Consider the following 20,693-nt stretch of genomic DNA (forward strand, 5'->3'; position numbering starts at 1 on the left):
TAAATAAATACATTGGTATCCCTGCATCGGGCAATGTCTAAAATATTGATATAAAAAAGGTTAAAAAAAAATACCAAATGCCAGAATTGGAGTGTTTTTATTTGGTTCAATCACATCATCTTTATTTGGTTAAATCACAAGAAATGATACCAATACAAACTACAGATACTGGTGCAAAAAAAAAATTAGCCCTCGTAGAGCTCCATATGCAGATGAGTAAAAATTGGAAAAATTAAGGTGCGTGTTATAGGCCAGTGCATGGTATACCCCGATAAAAATGGTATTTATTTATTTAGATTGTTTTTTGAATAATGAACGGCCTGGAGTACCCCTTTATTATCTAGAATAAATAAATGTGTTCTAGTACAGCTCACGAGTGTACCTAACTCTGGGGAACCGAGGATAACCAACAATGACACAAATACCATGTGTCTAAACCTGGGAAGGGATAAATATATATATATGTATATAACAAACAACAAAAAACGTGGTCTCAAATGGCTGGAGGTTCTCAACCCCACATGTGGTTGTGCATTTATACTGGGGGAGCAGATCCTGACCTTGTAATCCATTGCTAGGGGCGATCCCCAGCATAAAAATGCATACAATGGAGGATGCCTGCAGCGGACTACAAGTGCCACAATAGAATCCTACACCAGATAGACGGTGTGGATGTGTAACAATTAGAATAATACAATACAGAAATGTATGTGCACTACTGTGGTAGATGTATACAATGACATTGGCTATCCCTCAACACTGATGTTAAAATTGAGACATTCGCCAGTGTATCCTTATATGAAGGACACACCGGAGCCCGCACACCAACACCAAGGTTTCTCCAATTGGTGCGAGACCTAACGCTAATCCTACCTATGCTTGATAAGCAAAACAGGGGCCAATGGGCAATTACGGCAGCATTCGGTCGACTCACAACTTCCTCCCAGATACCCTCCAGCGTGACTGAGCACACATGCAATGGGAGGAGGGAGGCAAGCTGCAAGCCCCACCTGAGTTGGCTAATATGGGTGCCTGGCCTCACAGGTGCTACCTTAATGCTGCCTTGTAGATATTCAAGGCGCATTAATTTTGGAGTTTACACACCTCCAAATATAAATTTTAACAAACAACAAAAAACGTGGTCTCAAATGGCTGGAGATGCTCAACCCCAAATGCGGTTGTGCATTTATACTGGGGGAGCAGATCCTGCCCTTGTAGTCCGTTGCTAAGGGCGATCCCCAGCATAAAAATGCATACAATGGAGGATGCCTGCAGCGGACTACAAGTGCCACAAGTTTTGCTTATCAAGCACAGGTAGGATTAGCCTTAGATCTCGCACCAATTTGAGAAACCTTGGCGTTGATGTGCGGGCTCTGGTGTGTCCTTCATATAAGGATACACTGGCGAATGTCTCAATTTTAACATCAGTGTTGAGGGATAGTCAATGTGATTGTCTACATCTACCACAGTAGTGCACCCATATTCCTGTATATATATATATATATATATATATATATATATATATATATATATATATCTACAGAGATAAAGTGCATGTGTGCAGTTACTCCAACATATGAATGCAAATTAAAGGGGTACTCTGGTGGAAAACTATATATCGTTTTTTTCAAATCAACTGGTTCCAGAAAGTTAAACACATTTTTAAATTACTTAATCCTTCCAGTACTTATCAGCTGATGTAGGCTCTAGAGGAAGTTGAGTTGTTCTTTTCTGTCCGACCACAGTGCTCCCTCTGTCCCTGTCCAGAACTGTCCAGAGTAGAAGCAAATCTCCATGGCAAACTTCTCCTGCTGCAGACAGTTCCTGACATGGACAGAGGAGTACATTTTTTATTTCAGGTGAAGCATTGAAGCATTTTTGTACACATTTTTTGTGTGCTGGTGATGTGTAGGTGAACCAAATGTATTAAATGTTCATTAGGCATTTGATAAATTTTGTGCAGGTCACATTTTCTGAACTTTCACTCTACTAACACCAAAAGCTAAGATCAGTCTGATGTTTTTTATGTGACTTTTTGGTAGTTTTTGCACAAAAATTTGACTTTATTTTTAAGTCTTAGTTGATAAATTCATTACCACTGCAAAAGATTAACGTTAAAGGGATACTCCGATGAAAAACATTACATTTTTTTTTTAAATCGGCTGGTGCCAAAAAGTTAAACATATTTGTAAATTACTTCAATTTAAAAATGTTAATCCTGCCAGTACTTATCAGCTGCTGTACACTATAGAGGAAGTTCTTCTCTTTTGAGTTTATTTTCTGTCTGACCACAGTGCTCTCTGCTGACACCACTGTCTGTATCAGGAACTGTCTAGAGCAGGATAGGTTTGCTATGGGGATTTGCTCCTGACACAGATAGAGGTGTCAGCAGAGAGCACTGTGGTCAGACAGAAAATAAATTCAGAAAGAAAAGAACTTCCTGTGGATCATACAGCAGCTGATATGTACTGGAAGAATTAAGATTTTTTAATAGAAGTAATTTACAAATCTGTTTAACTTTCTGGAACCAGTTGATTAAAAAAATATATACCGTATATTTCCACCGTGTCATGATACAATGCACCAAGTGTGACATGGGATGCTACATTGGTGAAACCGGGCAGAAAATCAATAAAAGGATGAATCTACACAGACATTCCATCAACCGCCATAAAGAAAATGATATCATTGGATATCATTTTACCCAATCAGGCCACTCCATACAGGACCTTACAATCAGGATACTGAGAGGGAATTTCAAAAACACACAAGAGAGAAAGACATTTGAAGCTAAAATGATAAAAAAAAAAATTATTCCAAAAACAGGGGACTCAAAGTGGATTTGAGCTTTTTATCTCATTATCAAAATTTCTTATGACCTGTGCTGTACTGTATTCTCTTATAATCTGTGCTGTACTGTATTCTCTTATATCCTGTGCTGTACTGTATTCTCTTATATCCTGTGCTGTACTGTATTCTCTTATAATCTGTGCTGTACTGTATTCTCTTATATCCTGTGCTGTACTGTATTCTCTTATATCCTGTGCTGTACTGTATTCTCTTATAACCTGTACTGTACTGTATTCTCTTATAACCTGTGCTGTACTGTATTCTCTTATAACCTGTGCTGTACTGTATTCTCTTATAACCTGTGCTGTACTGTATTCTCTTATATCCTGTGCTGTACTGTATTCTCTTATATCCTGTACTGTACTGTATTCTCTTATAATCTGTGCTGTACTGTATTCTCTTATATCCTGTGCTGTACTGTATTCTCTTATATCCTGTGCTGTACTGTATTCTCTTATAACCTGTACTGTACTGTATTCTCTTATAACCTGTGCTGTACTGTATTCTCTTATAACCTGTGCTGTACTGTATTCTCTTATAACCTGTGCTGTACTGTATTCTCTTATATCCTGTGCTGTACTGTATTCTCTTATAACCTGTGCTGTACTGTATTCTCTTATATCCTGTACTGTACTGTATTCTCTTATAACCTGTGCTGTACTGTATTCTCTTATATCCTGTGCTGTACTGTATTCTCTTATAACCTGTGCTGTACTGTATTCTCTTATATCCTGTACTGTACTGTATTCTCTTATAACCTGTGCTGTACTGTATTCTCTTATATCCTGTGCTGTACTGTATTCTCTTATAACCTGTGCTGTACTGTATTCTCTTATATCCTGTGCTGTACTGTATTCTCTTATAACCTGTGCTGTACTGTATTCTCTTATATCCTGTGCTGTACTGTATTCTCTTATAACCTGTACTGTACTGTATTCTCTTATATCCTGTGCTGTACTGTATTCTCTTATATCCTGTGCTGTACTGTATTCTCTTATATCCTGTGCTGTACTGTACTCTCTTATAACCTGTGCTGTACTGTATTCTCTTATATCCTGTGCTGTACTGTATTCTCTTATATCCTGTACTGTACTGTATTCTCTTATAACCTGTGCTGTACTGTATTCTCTTATATCCTGTACTGTACTGTATTCTCTTATATCCTGTGCTGTACTGTATTCTCTTATATCCTGTACTGTACTGTATTCTCTTATATCCTGTACTGTACTGTATTCTCTTATATCCTGTACTGTACTGTATTCTCTTATATCCTGTACTGTACTGGATTCTCTTATAACCCGTGCTGTACTGTATTCTCTTATATCCTGTGCTGTACTGTATTCTCTTATATCCTGTACTGTACTGTATTCTCTTATATCCTGTACTGTACTGTATTCTCTTATAACCTGTGCTGTACTGTATTCTCTTATATCCTGTGCTGTACTGTATTCTCTTATATCCTGTGCTGTACTGTATTCTCTTATAACCTGTACTGTACTGTATTCTCTTATATCCTGTGCTGTACTGTATTCTCTTATATCCTGTACTGTACTGTATTCTCTTATATCCTGTGCTGTACTGTATTCTCTTATAACCTGTACTGTACTGTATTCTCTTATAACCTGTGCTGTACTGTATTCTCTTATATCCTGTGCTGTACTGTATTCTCTTATATCCTGTGCTGTACTGTATTCTCTTATAACCTGTACTGTACTGGATTCTCTTATAACCTGTGCTGTACTGTATTCTCTTATATCCTGTGCTGTACTGTATTCTCTTATAACCTGTACTGTACTGGATTCTCTTATAACCCGTGCTGTACTGTATTCTCTTATATCCTGTGCTGTACTGTATTCTCTTATAACCTGTACTGTACTGTATTCTCTTATATCCTGTACTGTACTGGATTCTCTTATAACCTGTACTGTACTGTATTCTCTTATAACCTGTGCTGTACTGTATTCTCTTATATCCTGTGCTGTACTGTATTCTCTTATAACCTGTACTGTACTGTATTCTCTTATAACCTGTACTGTACTGTATTCTCTTATATCCTGTACTGTACTGTATTCTCTTATAACCTGTACTGTACTGTATTCTCTTATAACCTGTACTGTACTGTATTCTCTTATAATCTGTGCTGTACTGTATTCTCTTATATCCTGTACTGTACTGTATTCTCTTATAACCTGTACTGTACTGTATTCTCTTATAACCAGTACTGTACTGTATTCTCTTATATCCTGTACTGTACTGTATTCTCTTATAACCTGTGCTGTACTGTATTCTCTTATATCCTGTACTGTACTGTATTCTCTTATATCCTGTACTGTACTGTATTCTCTTATATCCTGTACTGTACTGTATTCTCTTATATCCTGTGCTGTACTGTATTCTCTTATAACCTGTGCTGTACTGTATTCTCTTATATCCTGTACTGTACTGTATTCTCTTATATCCTGTACTGTACTGTATTCTCTTATATCCTGTACTGTACTGTATTCTCTTATAACCTGTCCTGTACTGTATTCTCTTATATCCTGTACTGTACTGTATTCTCTTATAACCTGTCCTGTACTGTATTCTCTTATATCCTGTACTGTACTGTATTCTCTTATATCCTGTACTGTACTGTATTCTCTTATCACCTGTGCTGTACTGTATTCTCTTATATCCTGTACTGTACTGTATTCTCTTATATCCTGTACTGTACTGTATTCTCTTATATCCTGTACTGTACTGTATTCTCTTATATCCTGTGCTGTACTGTATTCTCTTATAACCTGTGCTGTACTGTATTCTCTTATATCCTGTACTGTACTGTATTCTCTTATATCCTGTACTGTACTGTATTCTCTTATATCCTGTACTGTACTGTATTCTCTTATATCCTGTACTGTACTGTATTCTCTTATAACCTGTGCTGTACTGTATTTTCTTATATCCTGTGCTGTACTGTATTCTCTTATATCCTGTGCTGTACTGTATTCTCTTATAACCTGTACTGTACTGTATTCTCTTATATCCTGTGCTGTACTGTATTCTCTTATATCCTGTACTGTACTGTATTCTCTTATATCCTGTGCTGTACTGTATTCTCTTATATCCTGTACTGTACTGTATTCTCTTATATCCTGCACTGTACTGTATTCTCTTATATGCTGTACTGTATTCTCTTATATCCTGTACTGTACTGTATGCTCTTATAACCTGTGCTGTACTGTATTCTCTTATAACCTGTGCTGTACTGTATTCTCTTATATCCTGTGCTGTACTGTATTCTCTTATATCCTGTGCTGTACTGTATTCTCTTATAACCTGTGCTGTACTGTATTCTCTTATAACCTGTACTGTACTGTATTCTCTTATATCCTGTGCTGTATTGGATTCTCTTATAACCTGTACTGTACTGTATTCTCTTATATCCTGTACTGTACTGTATTCTCTTATATCCTGTGCTGTATTGGATTCTCTTATATCCTGTACTGTACTGTATTCTCTTATATCCTGTGCTGTACTGTATTCTCTTATATCCTGTGCTGTACTGTATTCTCTTATATCCTGTGCTGTACTGTATTCTCTTATAACCTGTGCTGTACTGTATTCTCTTATATCCTGTACTGTACTGTATTCTCTTATATCCTGTACTGTACTGTATTCTCTTATTTCCTGTGCTGTACTGTATTCTCTTATTACCTGTGCTGTACTGTATTCTCTTATATCCTGTACTGTACTGTATTCTCTTATATCCTGTACTGTCCTGTATTCTCTTATATCCTGTACTGTACTGTATTCTCTTATATCCTGTACTGTACTGGATTCTCTTATAACCCGTGCTGTACTGTATTCTCTTATATCCTGTGCTGTACTGTATTCTCTTATATCCTGTACTGTACTGTATTCTCTTATATCCTGTACTGTACTGTATTCTCTTATAACCTGTGCTGTACTGTATTCTCTTATATGCTGTGCTGTACTGTATTCTCTTATATCCTGTGCTGTACTGTATTCTCTTATAACCTGTACTGTACTGTATTCTCTTATATCCTATGCTGTACTGTATTCTCTTATATCCTGTACTGTACTGTATTCTCTTATATCCTGTGCTGTACTGTATTCTCTTATAACCTGTACTGTACTGTATTCTCTTATAACCTGTGCTATACTGTATTCTCTTATATCCTGTACTGTACTGTATTCTCTTATATCCTGTGCTGTACTGTATTCTCTTATATCCTGTGCTGTACTGTATTCTCTTATATCCTGTGCTGTACTGTATTCTCTTATAACCTGTACTGTACTGTATTCTCTTATAACCTGTGCTGTACTGTATTCTCTTATATCCTGTGCTGTACTGTATTCTCTTATAACCTGTACTGTACTGGATTCTCTTATAACCCGTGCTGTACTGTATTCTCTTATATCCTGTGCTGTACTGTATTCTCTTATAACCTGTACTGTACTGTATTCTCTTATATCCTGTACTGTACTGTATTCTCTTATATCCTGTACTGTACTGGATTCTCTTATAACCTGTACTGTACTGTATTCTCTTATAACCTGTGCTGTACTGTATTCTCTTATATCCTGTGCTGTACTGTATTCTCTTATAACCTGTACTGTACTGTATTCTCTTATAACCTGTACTGTACTGTATTCTCTTATATCCTGTACTGTACTGTATTCTCTTATAACCTGTACTGTACTGTATTCTCTTATAATCTGTGCTGTACTGTATTCTCTTATATCCTGTACTGTACTGTATTCTCTTATAACCTGTACTGTACTGTATTCTCTTATAACCTATACTGTACTGTATTCTCTTATAACCTGTACTGTACTGTATTCTCTTATATCCTGTACTGTACTGTATTCTCTTATATCCTGTACTGTACTGTATTCTCTTATATCCTGTACTGTACTGTATTCTCTTATAACCCGTGCTGTACTGTATTCTCTTATATCCTGTACTGTACTGTATTCTCTTATATCCTGTACTGTACTGTATTCTCTTATATCCTGTACTGTACTGTATTCTCTTATATCCTGTGCTGTACTGTATTCTCTTATAACCTGTGCTGTACTGTATTCTCTTATATCCTGTACTGTACTGTATTCTCTTATATCCTGTACTGTACTGTATTCTCTTATATCCTGTGCTGTACTGTATTCTCTTATATCCTGTACTGTACTGTATTATCTTATATCCTGTGCTGTACTGTATTCTCTTATAACCTGTGCTGTACTGTATTCTATTATATCCTGTGCTGTACTGTATTCTCTTATAACCTGTACTGTACTGTATTCTCTTATATCCTGTGCTGTACTGTATTCTCTTATAACCTGTGCTGTACTGTATTCTCTTATATCCTGTGCTGTACTGTATTCTCTTATATCCTGTACTGTACTGTATTCTCTTATAACCTGTACTGTACTGTATTCTCTTATATCCTGTACTGTACTGTATTCTCTTATAACCTGTACTGTACTGTATTCTCTTATAACCTGTACTGTACTGTATTCTCTTATATCCTGTACTGTATTCTCTTATAATCTGTACTGTACTGTACTGTATTCTCTTATAACCTGTACTGTACTGTATTCTCTTATAACCTGTACTGTACTGTATTCTCTTATATCCTGTACTGTACTGTATTCTCTTATAACCTGTACTGTACTGTATTCTCTTATAACCTGTACTGTACTGCATTCTCTTATAACCTGTACTGTACTGTATTCTCTTATATCCTGTGCTGTACTGTATTCTCTTATAACCTGTGCTGTGCTGTATTCTCTTATATCCTGTGCTGTACTGTATTCTCTTATAACCTGTACTGTACTGTATTCTCTTATATCCTGTGCTGTACTGTATTCTCTTATAAACTGTACTGTACTGTATTCTCTTATATCCTGTGCTGTACTGTATTCTCTTATAACCTGTACTGTACTGTATTCTCTTATAACCTGTGCTGTACTGTATTCTCTTATAACCTGTTATGTACTGTATTCTCTTATATCCTGTGCTGTACTGTATTCTCTTATAACCTGTGCTGTACTGTATTCTCTTATAACCTGTACTGTACTGTATTATCTTATATCCTGTGCTTTACTGTATTCTCTTATAACCTGTACTGTACTGTATTCTCTTATAACCTGTGCTGTACTGTATTCTCTTTTAACCTGTACTTTACTGTATTCTATTATAACCTGTACGGTACTGTATTCTCTTATAACCTGTACTGTACTGGATTCTCTTATAACCTGTGCTGTACTGTATTCTCTTATATCCTGTGCTGTATTCTCTTATATCCTGTGCTGTACTGTATTCTCTTATAACATGTACTGTACTGTATTCTCTTATAACCTGTGCTGTACTGTATTCTCTTATAACCTGTGCTGTACTGGATTCTCTTATAACCTGTACTGTACTGCATTCTCTTATAACCTGTGCTGCACTGTATTCTCTTATAACCTGTACTGTACTGTATTCTCTTATATCCTGCACTGTACTGTATTCTCTTATATCCTGTGTTGTACTGTATTCTCTTATAACCTGTACTGTACTGCATTCTCTTATAACCTGTGCTGTACTGTATTCTCTTAAAACCTGTGCTGTACTGTATTCTCTTATATCCTGTACTGTATTCTCTTATATCCTGTTCTGTACTGTATTCTCTTATAACCTGTACTGTACTGTATTCTCTTATAACCTGTGCTGTACTGTATTCTCTTATAACATGTACTGTACTGTATTCTCTTATAACCTGTGCTGTACTGTATTCTCTTATAACCTGTGCTGTACTGGATTCTCTTATAACCTGTACTGTACTGCATTCTCTTATAACCTGTGCTGTACTGTATTCTCTTATAACCTGTACTGTACTGTATTCTCTTATATCCTGCACTGTACTGTATTCTCTTATATCCTGTGTTGTACTGTATTCTCTTATAACCTGTACTGTACTGCATTCTCTTATAACCTGTGCTGTACTGTATTCTCTTAAAACCTGTGCTGTACTGTATTCTCTTATATCCTGTACTGTATTCTCTTATATCCTGTTCTGTACTGTATTCTCTTATAACCTGTACTGTACTGTATTCTCTTATAACCTGTGCTGTACTGTATTCTCTTATAACCTGTGCTGTACTGTATTCTCTTATATCCTTGACTGTACTGTACTGTATTCTCTTATATCCTGTACTGTACTGTATTCTCTTAAAACCTGTGCTGTACTGTATTCTCTTATATCCTGTACTGTATTCTCTTATATCCTGTTCTGTACTGTATTCTCTTATAACCTGTACTGTACTGTATTCTCTTATATCCTGTGCTGTACTGTATTCTCTTATATCCTGTGCTGTACTGTATTCTCTTATAACCTGTACTGTACTGTATTCTCTTATAACCTGTGCTGTACTGTATTCTCTTATATCCTGTGCTGTACTGTATTCTCTTATATCCTGTGCTGTACTGTATTCTCTTATAACCTGTGCTGTACTGTATTCTCTTATATCCTTGTCTGTACTGTACTGTATTCTCTTATATCCTGTGCTGTACTGTATTCTCTTATATCCTGTGCTGTACTGTATTCTCTTATATCCTGTGCTGTACTGTATTCTCTTATAACCTGTGCTGTACTGTATTCTCTTATATCCTGTACTGTACTGTATTCTCTTATTGCCTGTGCTGTACTGTATTCTCTTATAGCCTGTGCTGTACTGTATTCTCTTATATCCTGTGCTGTACTGTATTCTCTTATATCCTGTGCTGTACTGTATTCTCTTATAACCTGTGCTGTACTATATTCTCTTATAACCTGTACTGTACTGTATTCTCTTATAACCTGTGCTGTACTGGATTCTCTTATATCCTGTACTGTACTGTATTCTCTTATAACCTGTGCTATACTGTATTCTCTTATAACCTGTACTGTACTGTATTCTCTTATAACCTGTGCTGTACTGTATTCTCTTATATCCTTTACTGTACTGTATTCTCTTATAACCTGTGCTGTACTGGATTCTCTTATATCCTGTGCTCTACTGTATTCTTATATCCTGTGCTGTACTGTCTTCTCTTATAACCTGTACTGTACTGTATTCTCTTATATCCTGTGCTGTACTGGATTCTCTTATATCCTGTACTGTACTGTATTCTCTTATAACCTGTACTGTACTGTATTCTCTTATAACCTGTACTGTACTGTATTCTCTTATATCCTGTGCTGTACTGTATTATCTTATATCCTGTGCTGTACTGTATTCTCTTATAACCTGTACTCTACTGTATTCTCTTATATCCTGTGCTGTACTGTATTCTCTTATATCCTTTACTGTACTGTATTCTCTTATAACCTGTACTGTACTGTATTCTCTTATAGCCTGTACTGTACTGTGTCTTCTGCTTGTGAGCTTAGATTTGCTTTGGACTTGATAAAGGGAGGAATCCCGAAAGCTTCTCTACAAAATTCTGTTAGTCCGATAAAAAAAAAGGTATTACAAGATACTGCAACATTTTTTTGATTTGCATCTGCCTCACTGGACTAATATGGCTACTCAAATTTACTACATATATATATATATATATATATATATATATATATATTAAATTTGAGTAGCCGTATTAGTCCAGTGATGCAGATGCAAATCAAAAAAATGTTGCAGTATCTTGTAATACCTTTTTTATTGGACTAACAGAATTTCGTTTTTTGATTTGCATCTATATATATATATATATATATATATATATATATATATCTTTTTTTATTTAGGTATTTATTTGTAGAGTTGAGCGGCATAGGCCATATTTGAATTTGCGATATTTCGTGAATATATGGACGAATATTCGTCATATATTCGCTAAATTCGCATATTCGTAATATTTGCGTTTTATTTTCGCATAAGAGAAAATTTGCATATGCGAAAATGAGCATATACAAAAATGTGCACATGCAATATTCGCACATCAGTCTCACACAGTAGTATTAGAGCCTTCTTTACACCACACAAGCTGGAAGCAGAGAGGGATTATCACTGTGAAAAAAAACCAAAAAACAAATATTCGTAATTGCGAATATATAGAGCTATATTCGCGAATATTCACGAATTCGCAAATATGCGATATTTGTGGATAAAATTCGCATTGCGAATATTCGCGAGCAACACTATTTATTTGTACCCTTTAATTGTTGGGGGGTGGGGGTTCCAGGTCCAGAATCAGGGGTATGGGATTCTAGTTACATCAGCCATTATTTTAAAGCTATTAATGTAGGGCGCAATGCAAAAAAACTCAAAAAAATGTATACATCTCTCAAAGATAACTGTCTCTACTTCTTTCAAAGCATACTATGCCAATAGTAAAACGCATTTTGTGTAAGATGTGCATGAAGACCAATTTTCAGTGCAATTTTAGGTGGTCTTCTCAAAGAGTTTTTTTTACTCTACTGTGTTACTGAATTCTGAGATAATAGATGAAAACCTCTGGAGGGTCCTGATTTAATTTTTAAGGAAACCCAGATTTGCTTTTCTTTGTGACAGAGCAGCAGGGAAATAAAGGACGTTCTTATTGGTTTTCCTACAGATTTTATATATATTCAGAGTCAAGGCAGTGAGCACTGTGATCACCTTCTCATTGGGGGATCATTATAAAAAAAAATATTTTTTAAATAAAAATAAAGCAAAAAACCTCTTTATAAATTCACTAGTGTCATTTGTATTGCTGGTCAGCAGTAAAGCATAATTTTTTTCCTTACCTTTGGTATAGTGTATCCCTTGAAATAAACATCTCTTGTTGTTGTATGGGGAACATTCAGTGGCAGGATATCACTAAACCTCTGGATCTCATGTATTACAGCATTCATATATGGCATATTATTGCGGTCATCAGTATTTGGGATGCGATTTTCACCAATCACACGGTCTATTTCTGCATGCAGTTTAGCTGGGAGGAAAATAAATAAAATTAATATTTAAAGTCACGAATACAGAACAATTAGGTCTATTTAGAGATAGATGGTGGAAATAATCCACATCCATCAGTTATCACACAGCCCCATTAAAGGGGTACTCCACCACTAGACATTGTCACGATGCCGGCTGGCAGGAGGTGGATCCTCTGTGCCAGAGAGGGATTGGCGTGGACCGTGCTAGTGGACCGGTTCTAAGTCACTACTGGTTTTCACCAGAGCCCGCCGCAAAGCGGGATGGTCTTGCTGCGGCGGTAGTGACCAGGTCGTATCCACTAGCAACGGCTCAACCTCTCTGACTGCTGAAGATAGGCGCGGTACAAGGGGGTAGACAGAAGCAAGGTCGGACGTAGCAGAAGGTCGGGGGCAGGCGGCAAGGTTCGTAGTCAGGGTGGATAGCAGAAGTTCTGGTACACAGGCTTTAGACACACAAAACGCTTTCACTAGGCACAAGGGCAACAAGATCCGGCAAGGGAGTGCAAGGGAGGAGCTCAGATATAGCCAGGGAGCAGGTGGGAGCCAATTAAGCTAATTGGGCCAGGCACCAATCATTGGTGCACTGGCCCTTTAAGTCTCAGGGAGCTGGCGCGCGCGCGCCCTAGAGAGCGGAGCCGCGCGCGCCAGCATATGACAGCAGGAGACGGGAACGGGTAAGTGACCTGGGATGCGATTCGCGAGCGGGCGCGTCCCGCTGTGCGAATCGCATCCCCGACGGCCATGACAGTGCAGCGCTCCCGGTCAGCGGGACCGACCGGGGCGCTGCGGAGAGAGAGACGCCGTACGCGCTCCGGGGAGGAGCGGGGACCCGGAGCGCTAGGCGTAACAGTACCCCCCCCCTTAGGTCTCCCCTTCTCTTTGTCCGGTAACTGCCTCCCCTGGGATGAGGAGACCGGGAAAGGATGGAGGGATTCCTCAACGGAAGGCAGAACAGCAGGAGTAGGAATGGGGAGGGAGGGCAGAGGGCGAGGCCTGGCACGGGGCAGTGTGACACCAGGACGAGGGCCATGAGGAGGCACCGAGGCTTGCCTGACTGGACTGGGAGGGGGGGAGAGGCACTTCTTAAGGCAGGCAGAGTCCATAACGACTTTAGGGAGACCGGATACAGAAGGAACCACAGGGTCACGGCAGGGAGTACTGGGAACCGGTTTAAGGCAGTCCTTGAAGCAAGAGGTACCCCAGCTCTTGATCTCCCCTGTGGACCAATCCAGGGTTGGGGAATGGTGTTGAAGCCAGGGTAGTCCCAGGAGAATTTCGGACGTGCAATTGGAGAGGACCAAAAACTAAATTTTTTCGTGATGATTTCCGATGCACATTAGGAGGGGCTTCGTGCGATAACGCACGGTGCAATCCAACCTGGCTCCGTTGACCGCGGAAATGTGGAGTGGCTTGACAAGACGGGTCACCGGGATGCGGAATTTATTCACCAAGGACTCCCGAATAAAATTCCCAGAGGCACCAGAGTCCAGGCAGGCCACGGCTGAGAGGGAAGAGCTGGCTGAAGTAGAAATCCGTACAGGCACCGTGAGACGTGGAGAAGCCGACTTAGCATCAAGAGACGCCACACCCACGAGAGCTGGGTGCGAGCGTGCGTTTCCTAGACGTGGAGGACGGATAGGGCAATCCACCAAAAAATGTTCGGTACTGGCACAGTACAGACAAAGATTCTCTTCCTTACGGCGATTCCTCTCTTCCAGGGTCAGGCGAGACCGATCCACTTGCATGGCCTCCTCGGCGGGAGGCCTAGGCGCAGATTGCAGTGGAGACTGTGGGAGAGGTGTCCAGAGATCTAAGTCTTTTTCCTGGCGGAGCTCTTGATGCCTCTCAGAAAAACGCATGTCAATGCGAGTGGCTAGATGAATGAGTTCATGCAGGTTAGCAGGAGTTTCTCGTGCGGCCAGAACATCTTTAATGTTGCTGGATAGGCCTTTTTTAAAGGTCGCGCAGAGGGCCTCATTATTCCAGGATAGTTCTGAAGCAAGAGTACGGAATTGTATGGCGTACTCGCCAACGGAAGAATTACCCTGGACCAGGTTCAGCCGGGCAGTCTCAGCAGAAGAGGCTCGGGCAGGTTCCTCAAAGACACTTCGAATTTCCGAGAAGAAGGAGTGTACAGAGGCAGTGACGGGGTCATTGCGGTCCCAGAGCGGTGTGGCCCATGACAGGGCTTTTCCAGACAGAAGGCTGACTACGAAAGCCACCTTAGACCTTTCAGTAGGAAACTGGTCCGACATCATCTCCAAGTGCAGGGAACATTGCGAAAGAAAGCCACGGCAACACTTAGAGTCCCCATTAAATTTGTCCGGCAAGGACAGGCGGAGGCTAGGAGTGGCCACTCGCTGCGGAAGAGGTGCAGGAGCTGGCGGAGGAGATGGTTGTTGCTGCTGTAGCTGAGACTGAAATTGCTGTTGCTGTGACTGGAGCTGCTGAAGCTGCGACTGGAGTTGCTGTGTCATGGTGGTCAAGTACGACAGCTGGTGCTCTTGACGGGCTTGCTGGGCGACCAGTGTAGGGAGGTCGGCGACAACTGGCAGAGGAACTTCAGCGGGATCCATGGCCGGATCTACTGTCACGATGCCGGCTGGCAGGAGGTGGATCCTCTGTGCCAGAGAGGGATTGGCGTGGACCGTGCTAGTGGACCGGTTCTAAGTCACTACTGGTTTTCACCAGAGCCCGCCGCAAAGCGGGATGGTCTTGCTGCGGCGGTAGTGACCAGGTCGTATCCACTAGCAACGGCTCAACCTCTCTGACTGCTGAAGATAGGCGCGGTACAAGGGGGTAGACAGAAGCAAGGTCGGACGTAGCAGAAGGTCGGGGGCAGGCGGCAAGGTTCGTAGTCAGGGTGGATAGCAGAAGTTCTGGTACACAGGCTTTAGACACACAAAACGCTTTCACTAGGCACAAGGACAACAAGATCCGGCAAGGGAGTGCAAGGGAGGAGCTCAGATATAGCCAGGGAGCAGGTGGGAGCCAATTAAGCTAATTGGGCCAGGCACCAATCATTGGTGCACTGGCCCTTTAAGTCTCAGGGAGCTGGCGCGCGCGCGCCCTAGAGAGCGGAGCCGCGCGCGCCAGCATATGACAGCAGGAGACGGGAACGGGTAAGTGACCTGGGATGCGATTCGCGAGCGGGCGCGTCCCGCTGTGCGAATCGCATCCCCGACGGCCATGACAGTGCAGCGCTCCCGGTCAGCGGGACCGACCGGGGCGCTGCGGAGAGAGAGACGCCGTACGCGCTCCGGGGAGGAGCGGGGACCCGGAGCGCTAGGCGTAACAGACATCTTATCCCCTATCCAAATAATAGGGAATAAGATGTCTGATTGCGGGGGGTCCCGCCACCAGGAACCCCCGCAATCTCGGCTGTGGCACCCCAGACATCCGATGCACAGAGCGAACTTTGCTCCATGCCGGATGACTGGTGATGCGGGGCGGAGGCTCGTGACATCGCGGACACGCCCTGCTTGTGATGTCACGGCCATGCCACGGCCGAACGCCGGGTGCAGCAGGAAGATCGGGGGGGGGGGGGGGGTCCCTAGCTGTGGGACCCACACGATCAGACATCTTTTTCCCTATCCTAGATGTCTAGGGGCGGAGTACCTCTTTAACTTAAAGGGGTATGGCCCATAAATGATTGAAAATGTGGTCAGATTAGACACTGGGTCTTGGCACAACAAAAAGTCTTGCCATACAAAAAGTCTCACAGAAGCTCTATTGTGTATCTTTTGATAAGAGATTGTTAACTGCTCGATGTGCCTCAAAGACAGTGGTCTGATTTTAGTATGGAGGCCTTGAGGTGATCGCTTAAATCCTACCATTTGCTGTGGAGTGACAAACTGCCCCAACTGTGGGTGTGAGGATCTGGGGAGCCAGGTCACCCCTAATAGTCATATGAGGGACATTAACAGCTCAGTGATATATACAGGATATCCTGTGGTCACATGTGTTACCCCTCATGTCAGGGTTTTCATCTGGCTTTTTTTTTTTTAGCAGGATAATGCTCTTCTTCACACCACAGGGGTTTCCCAGGAATGTCTCCAATGTCTCCATATTGTTATCACTTACATGTATCATTGAACCTTTCATATACAAAGGGGGGGGGAGGGCTTTATCATTCCCTAAATTCTGCTAGATTTTGCTCAAGCTCAGTTCTTGGGAGTTTGCACAAATAATTTGCACAAATTTGCCAATTTGTACTGTGCGGGAAAATTATCATTTCCCCCAATGAAATTTCTTTTGATTCCAAAAACTCTTTCTAGTGTTTTTTGTCAATGAGTTTATATGATGTTGCAGTACTAGTAGTGTGGGCTTTCTATATGTTTTCTTGCTATATGCACCGTATAATTATTATTAAAGAGGTATCATCACTAGGGGATGACTAGCTGATCTTTGGGAGTCTAACTATTGAGACCCCCACCAGTCCCAAGAAAGGAGGAAATTGTCCCCAAATGAATAAAGCAAAGGCGGTGTGCTGTATTGATTCCTCACAGAATAGCCATATACACATGTTATGATCCATTCATTTGGGGGACAATATTCCTCCATTCTTGGGATTGTTTGGGTCATAGCAGTTGGATCCCCACTGATAAGCAGGTTAGCCATTACTCTGTGAATAGGAGGTAACATTTGATGTTAAGAATACTCTTTTAATTAAAATACATATAAATGTATATACCTTGAATTTGCCACAAATATATGTATTAAATTATCAGCTCATACTGACCTTGTATTTCAGGGTATCTCATAAGTATCAGGAGTCCATGTCTTAAGGTAGTGCTGACTGTTTCTGTCCCGGCAAAAAACAAGTTCAGTATGGTCATTCTCATGTTTTTCCTGTCAAAGTAAGGATTGTCCTTTTCCTGAAAACACAATGTATAACTGAATTTTGAAAAAAAAAAATTAAAATTTCCATTTTCCAAGTGACATTTTTAAAGGTGGACCTGTCCAAGCTGAAGTCTTTAGCTGATTGGCTAAACCTTACAGAAAAAGTATGCAGCAGTTTCTGTAAAATATTTGTCATGACCGACCGGGGGGACAGGGAGTATGAGCCCTAAGCTGTCCCTAGAAACACTCCCTGCCTACTTGCCCATCCACCCTAAACGGTGGATGAACGACTTGGAGCCAGTCCTCCCTGCGCTAAAGTGCATTGGGTGTAAAAACAAATAATAACATACATAGTTGGTCAAAGGCCAGAAACATAATGGGAAAACTACCAAACAACCAGATATACCAGACAGAATATAAACATACAAACAGGGCAGAATATAGTATACTAACAAACAGTTCAGAAACTGGAATCCAGATAAACGGAAAATAAGAATAAATGAACTAGACAAGGTATAGAATAAGTAAACAGTAGAAACAAGGAAATGCAGGGGATGAACAGAAGATCTGAATGTTAAACACTAAACTGCTCAGGAACATGGAACACTGTTCACACTGGACTAAGATAACTAACATAAACAGATTGAGTTCAGAGGACACAGATCAGTGAGTAAGCATAGAGGACACTATAGACCAATGGTAAAGCACAGAGGAATCACTAGATCAGTGATCATGTGCTCTATGATCAGTGCATCTACTATAAACTCTAAAGATCAGCAATCATGAACTCCATAAAAAAAACTGATACAAGAAAACCAAACTCCATAACGTAGAGGAACACGGGTCAGGATAATCACAGTGTGAACACAGACTAAGAAACAAGGTACAAGCAGAACGGACATACACTAATCCTAAAAAAGACAATTGTACTTCAGACTAAAATCTACAATAAACAAGACTATTAACCATGGTTAAAAACTCAGAAATACAAGGTGCATGATTAAGCAGACATGAACAGAGTAGCACTAAAGCTAAGATGCATAATAAAACATAGTCAGATAAATGCAATCACCAGCCACCAGAGTGCAGCAGAGCTAGGGTTTTAAAGCCACACCCGAGCTGCAATTTGAAGAGAACCTTAACTCTTCCAAGGCTAAGAAGAATTAGAACAATAACTGCTCAGACATAAAAAACAGTATTTGAACAGACCCCAAGACATAAAAAACACAAAAGCAAATAAACAGACATTACAATAGTACTAAATACAACACATAAGGCTCATTAGCATAGCAATAGAACAATAGAGCATTGGAGATATAACTTTAGTTGTCCAAAAACAACAAAAGGAATTGATCTGGCACTGCTGGAGTATTAGGACACAATACACACTATGGAGGAAATTCAGGCAAGTGCACAATGTGCATCAACGGACTGGTGGTGCTCTATTGTAACAGTCACTCGTATAGCATATAAGATGGTAGAAATGAATCAATGGCACTCACCATCTGTAGTCTTCAGAAAGTTTAATAAAACTTCAAAGTAGCACAGTAGACATACAGCAGGGAAATGCTAGAGACAAACACGTCTCTCTCCCCTGTTTGTCTCTAGCGTTTCCCCGCTGCATGTCTACTGTGCTACTTTGAAGTTTTATAAACTTTCTGAAGACTACAGATGGTGAGTGCCATTGATTCATTTCGACCATCTGACATCTTTGGTTGTGTAGGACATAAAGGATGTATTTAATTAATTGTGTATTGGAAATAACACCTTCGGTCACTGACATTTTGTTACCATCCCCTAAGGTATATTGACTCAATCATTGGCGCAATCGTCACTGTATCTGAGTGTGCCAGGCTGCCAGCTAGATGTTTTTTAAGCTGCCGGACACCAAAGAGATCAAGGGTATGCTTTATGCCAATGAGGATAGGCTACTGGATCCCAACACAGGCAAATGCAGGTGCTTAACTTTTTCCTAAATCTAAGGGTCTATTCACATGGCAGAATTCCGCCTCAAATTAAAGCCCATAGACAACTATGAGATTCCGCACTCCCATTCACACTTCTGAAATTCAGAAGTGTGAATGGGATTGCGGAATCCCATAGAAGTCTATAGGCTTTAATTTGAGGCGGAATTCTGCAGTGTGAATTGACTTTTATGCAGATACCTGCTGCTGCTTGAGGAGGAAGCAATCGATGAAGTCTCTGGGTGAGTCGGGATCAAACGTCTCCTCATTCATCTTTACTCGTTCTAAGATGAAATCGCCAAGTCTTTGGAGGCTTTTCATTATTCTCTTGTGTGGTCCGGGTACATAGTTCATGATTGATGGCAGCATTTCAAGCAACTGGGAGAAGAAGAGCAAATGTTCTACTTCAACGAAATGCTGATTATGTTACTATGATTATGGCTAGGTTACAATTGTATCAAGTAATGTGCTACCCCCTTATATGCAAGCGTTATCTAGCTATAACAATTCTTAGAAATGGTTTAGCAAAAGCACCTTTTTTTAAGGTTAAAATATATTAATTAAAGTGTACATGTCATTAGCAACAACTATTTTATATAATGTAGATAACATTATATGTATATTTGTTAAATACATTGGTTATAAAATGTATATATTTGTGGGTGAAAAAATGCTGTAACTGCAGCTATTGCCTGTGTGACTCTATGAGGAGACCAAATACAGGAAGTGTGGGCGGGACAAGCAGGGCTCTGTGCAGGCTCCTGGCTTGTCAATCATCCTGATGTGTCACAGAGTCTCACTGCACAGAGCCCTTCTTGTCCTCAGTGTACAGAGCCCTGCTTGTCCTCAGTGTACAGAGCCCTGCTTGTCCTCAGTGTACAGAGCCCTGCTTGTCCTCGGTGTACAGAGCCCTTCTTATCCTCAGTGTACAGAGCCCTGCTTGTCCTCAGTGTACAGAGCCCTGCTTGTCCTCAGTATACAGAGCCCTGCTTGTCCTCAGTGGACAGAGCCCTGCTTGTCTTCAGTGTACAGAGCCCTGCTTGTCCTCAGTATACAGAGCCCTACTTTTCCTCAGTGTACAGAGCTCAGCTTGTCC

At 40.5% G+C, this 20,693-nt stretch overlaps 2 protein-coding genes across 4 annotated transcripts in view; one reads left to right on the forward strand and one right to left on the reverse strand.

Moving 5' to 3' along the window:
• The window catches only part of LOC130290403 (cytochrome P450 2F2-like), a 167,197-nt gene that overhangs the window by 39,241 nt on the left and 107,263 nt on the right, over nucleotides 1-20,693 (forward strand). The window contains exon 4 of one of the 3 annotated variants that reach the window (XM_056537997.1): nucleotides 17,545-17,579. The exons of the other annotated variants lie outside the window; for them this stretch is intronic. The gene's annotated coding sequence lies outside the window, so the exon portion shown is untranslated. The remainder of the gene's footprint in view (nucleotides 1-17,544; nucleotides 17,580-20,693) is intronic. 3 annotated transcript variants of the gene reach the window in all.
• LOC130290417 (cytochrome P450 2G1-like) overlaps nucleotides 1-20,693 on the reverse strand; it is a 54,708-nt gene that overhangs the window by 13,004 nt on the left and 21,011 nt on the right. Inside the window, exons 5-7 of the mRNA XM_056538045.1 lie at nucleotides 19,799-19,975; nucleotides 17,533-17,668; nucleotides 12,603-12,790 (exon numbers count right to left, since the gene is read on the reverse strand). Coding sequence (XP_056394020.1) covers nucleotides 12,603-12,790; nucleotides 17,533-17,668; nucleotides 19,799-19,975 — 501 coding nt within the window. The remainder of the gene's footprint in view (nucleotides 1-12,602; nucleotides 12,791-17,532; nucleotides 17,669-19,798; nucleotides 19,976-20,693) is intronic.

Source organism: Hyla sarda, chromosome 9 (genome assembly GCF_029499605.1).
Source record: "Hyla sarda isolate aHylSar1 chromosome 9, aHylSar1.hap1, whole genome shotgun sequence".
Taxonomy (NCBI): domain Eukaryota; kingdom Metazoa; phylum Chordata; class Amphibia; order Anura; family Hylidae; genus Hyla; species Hyla sarda.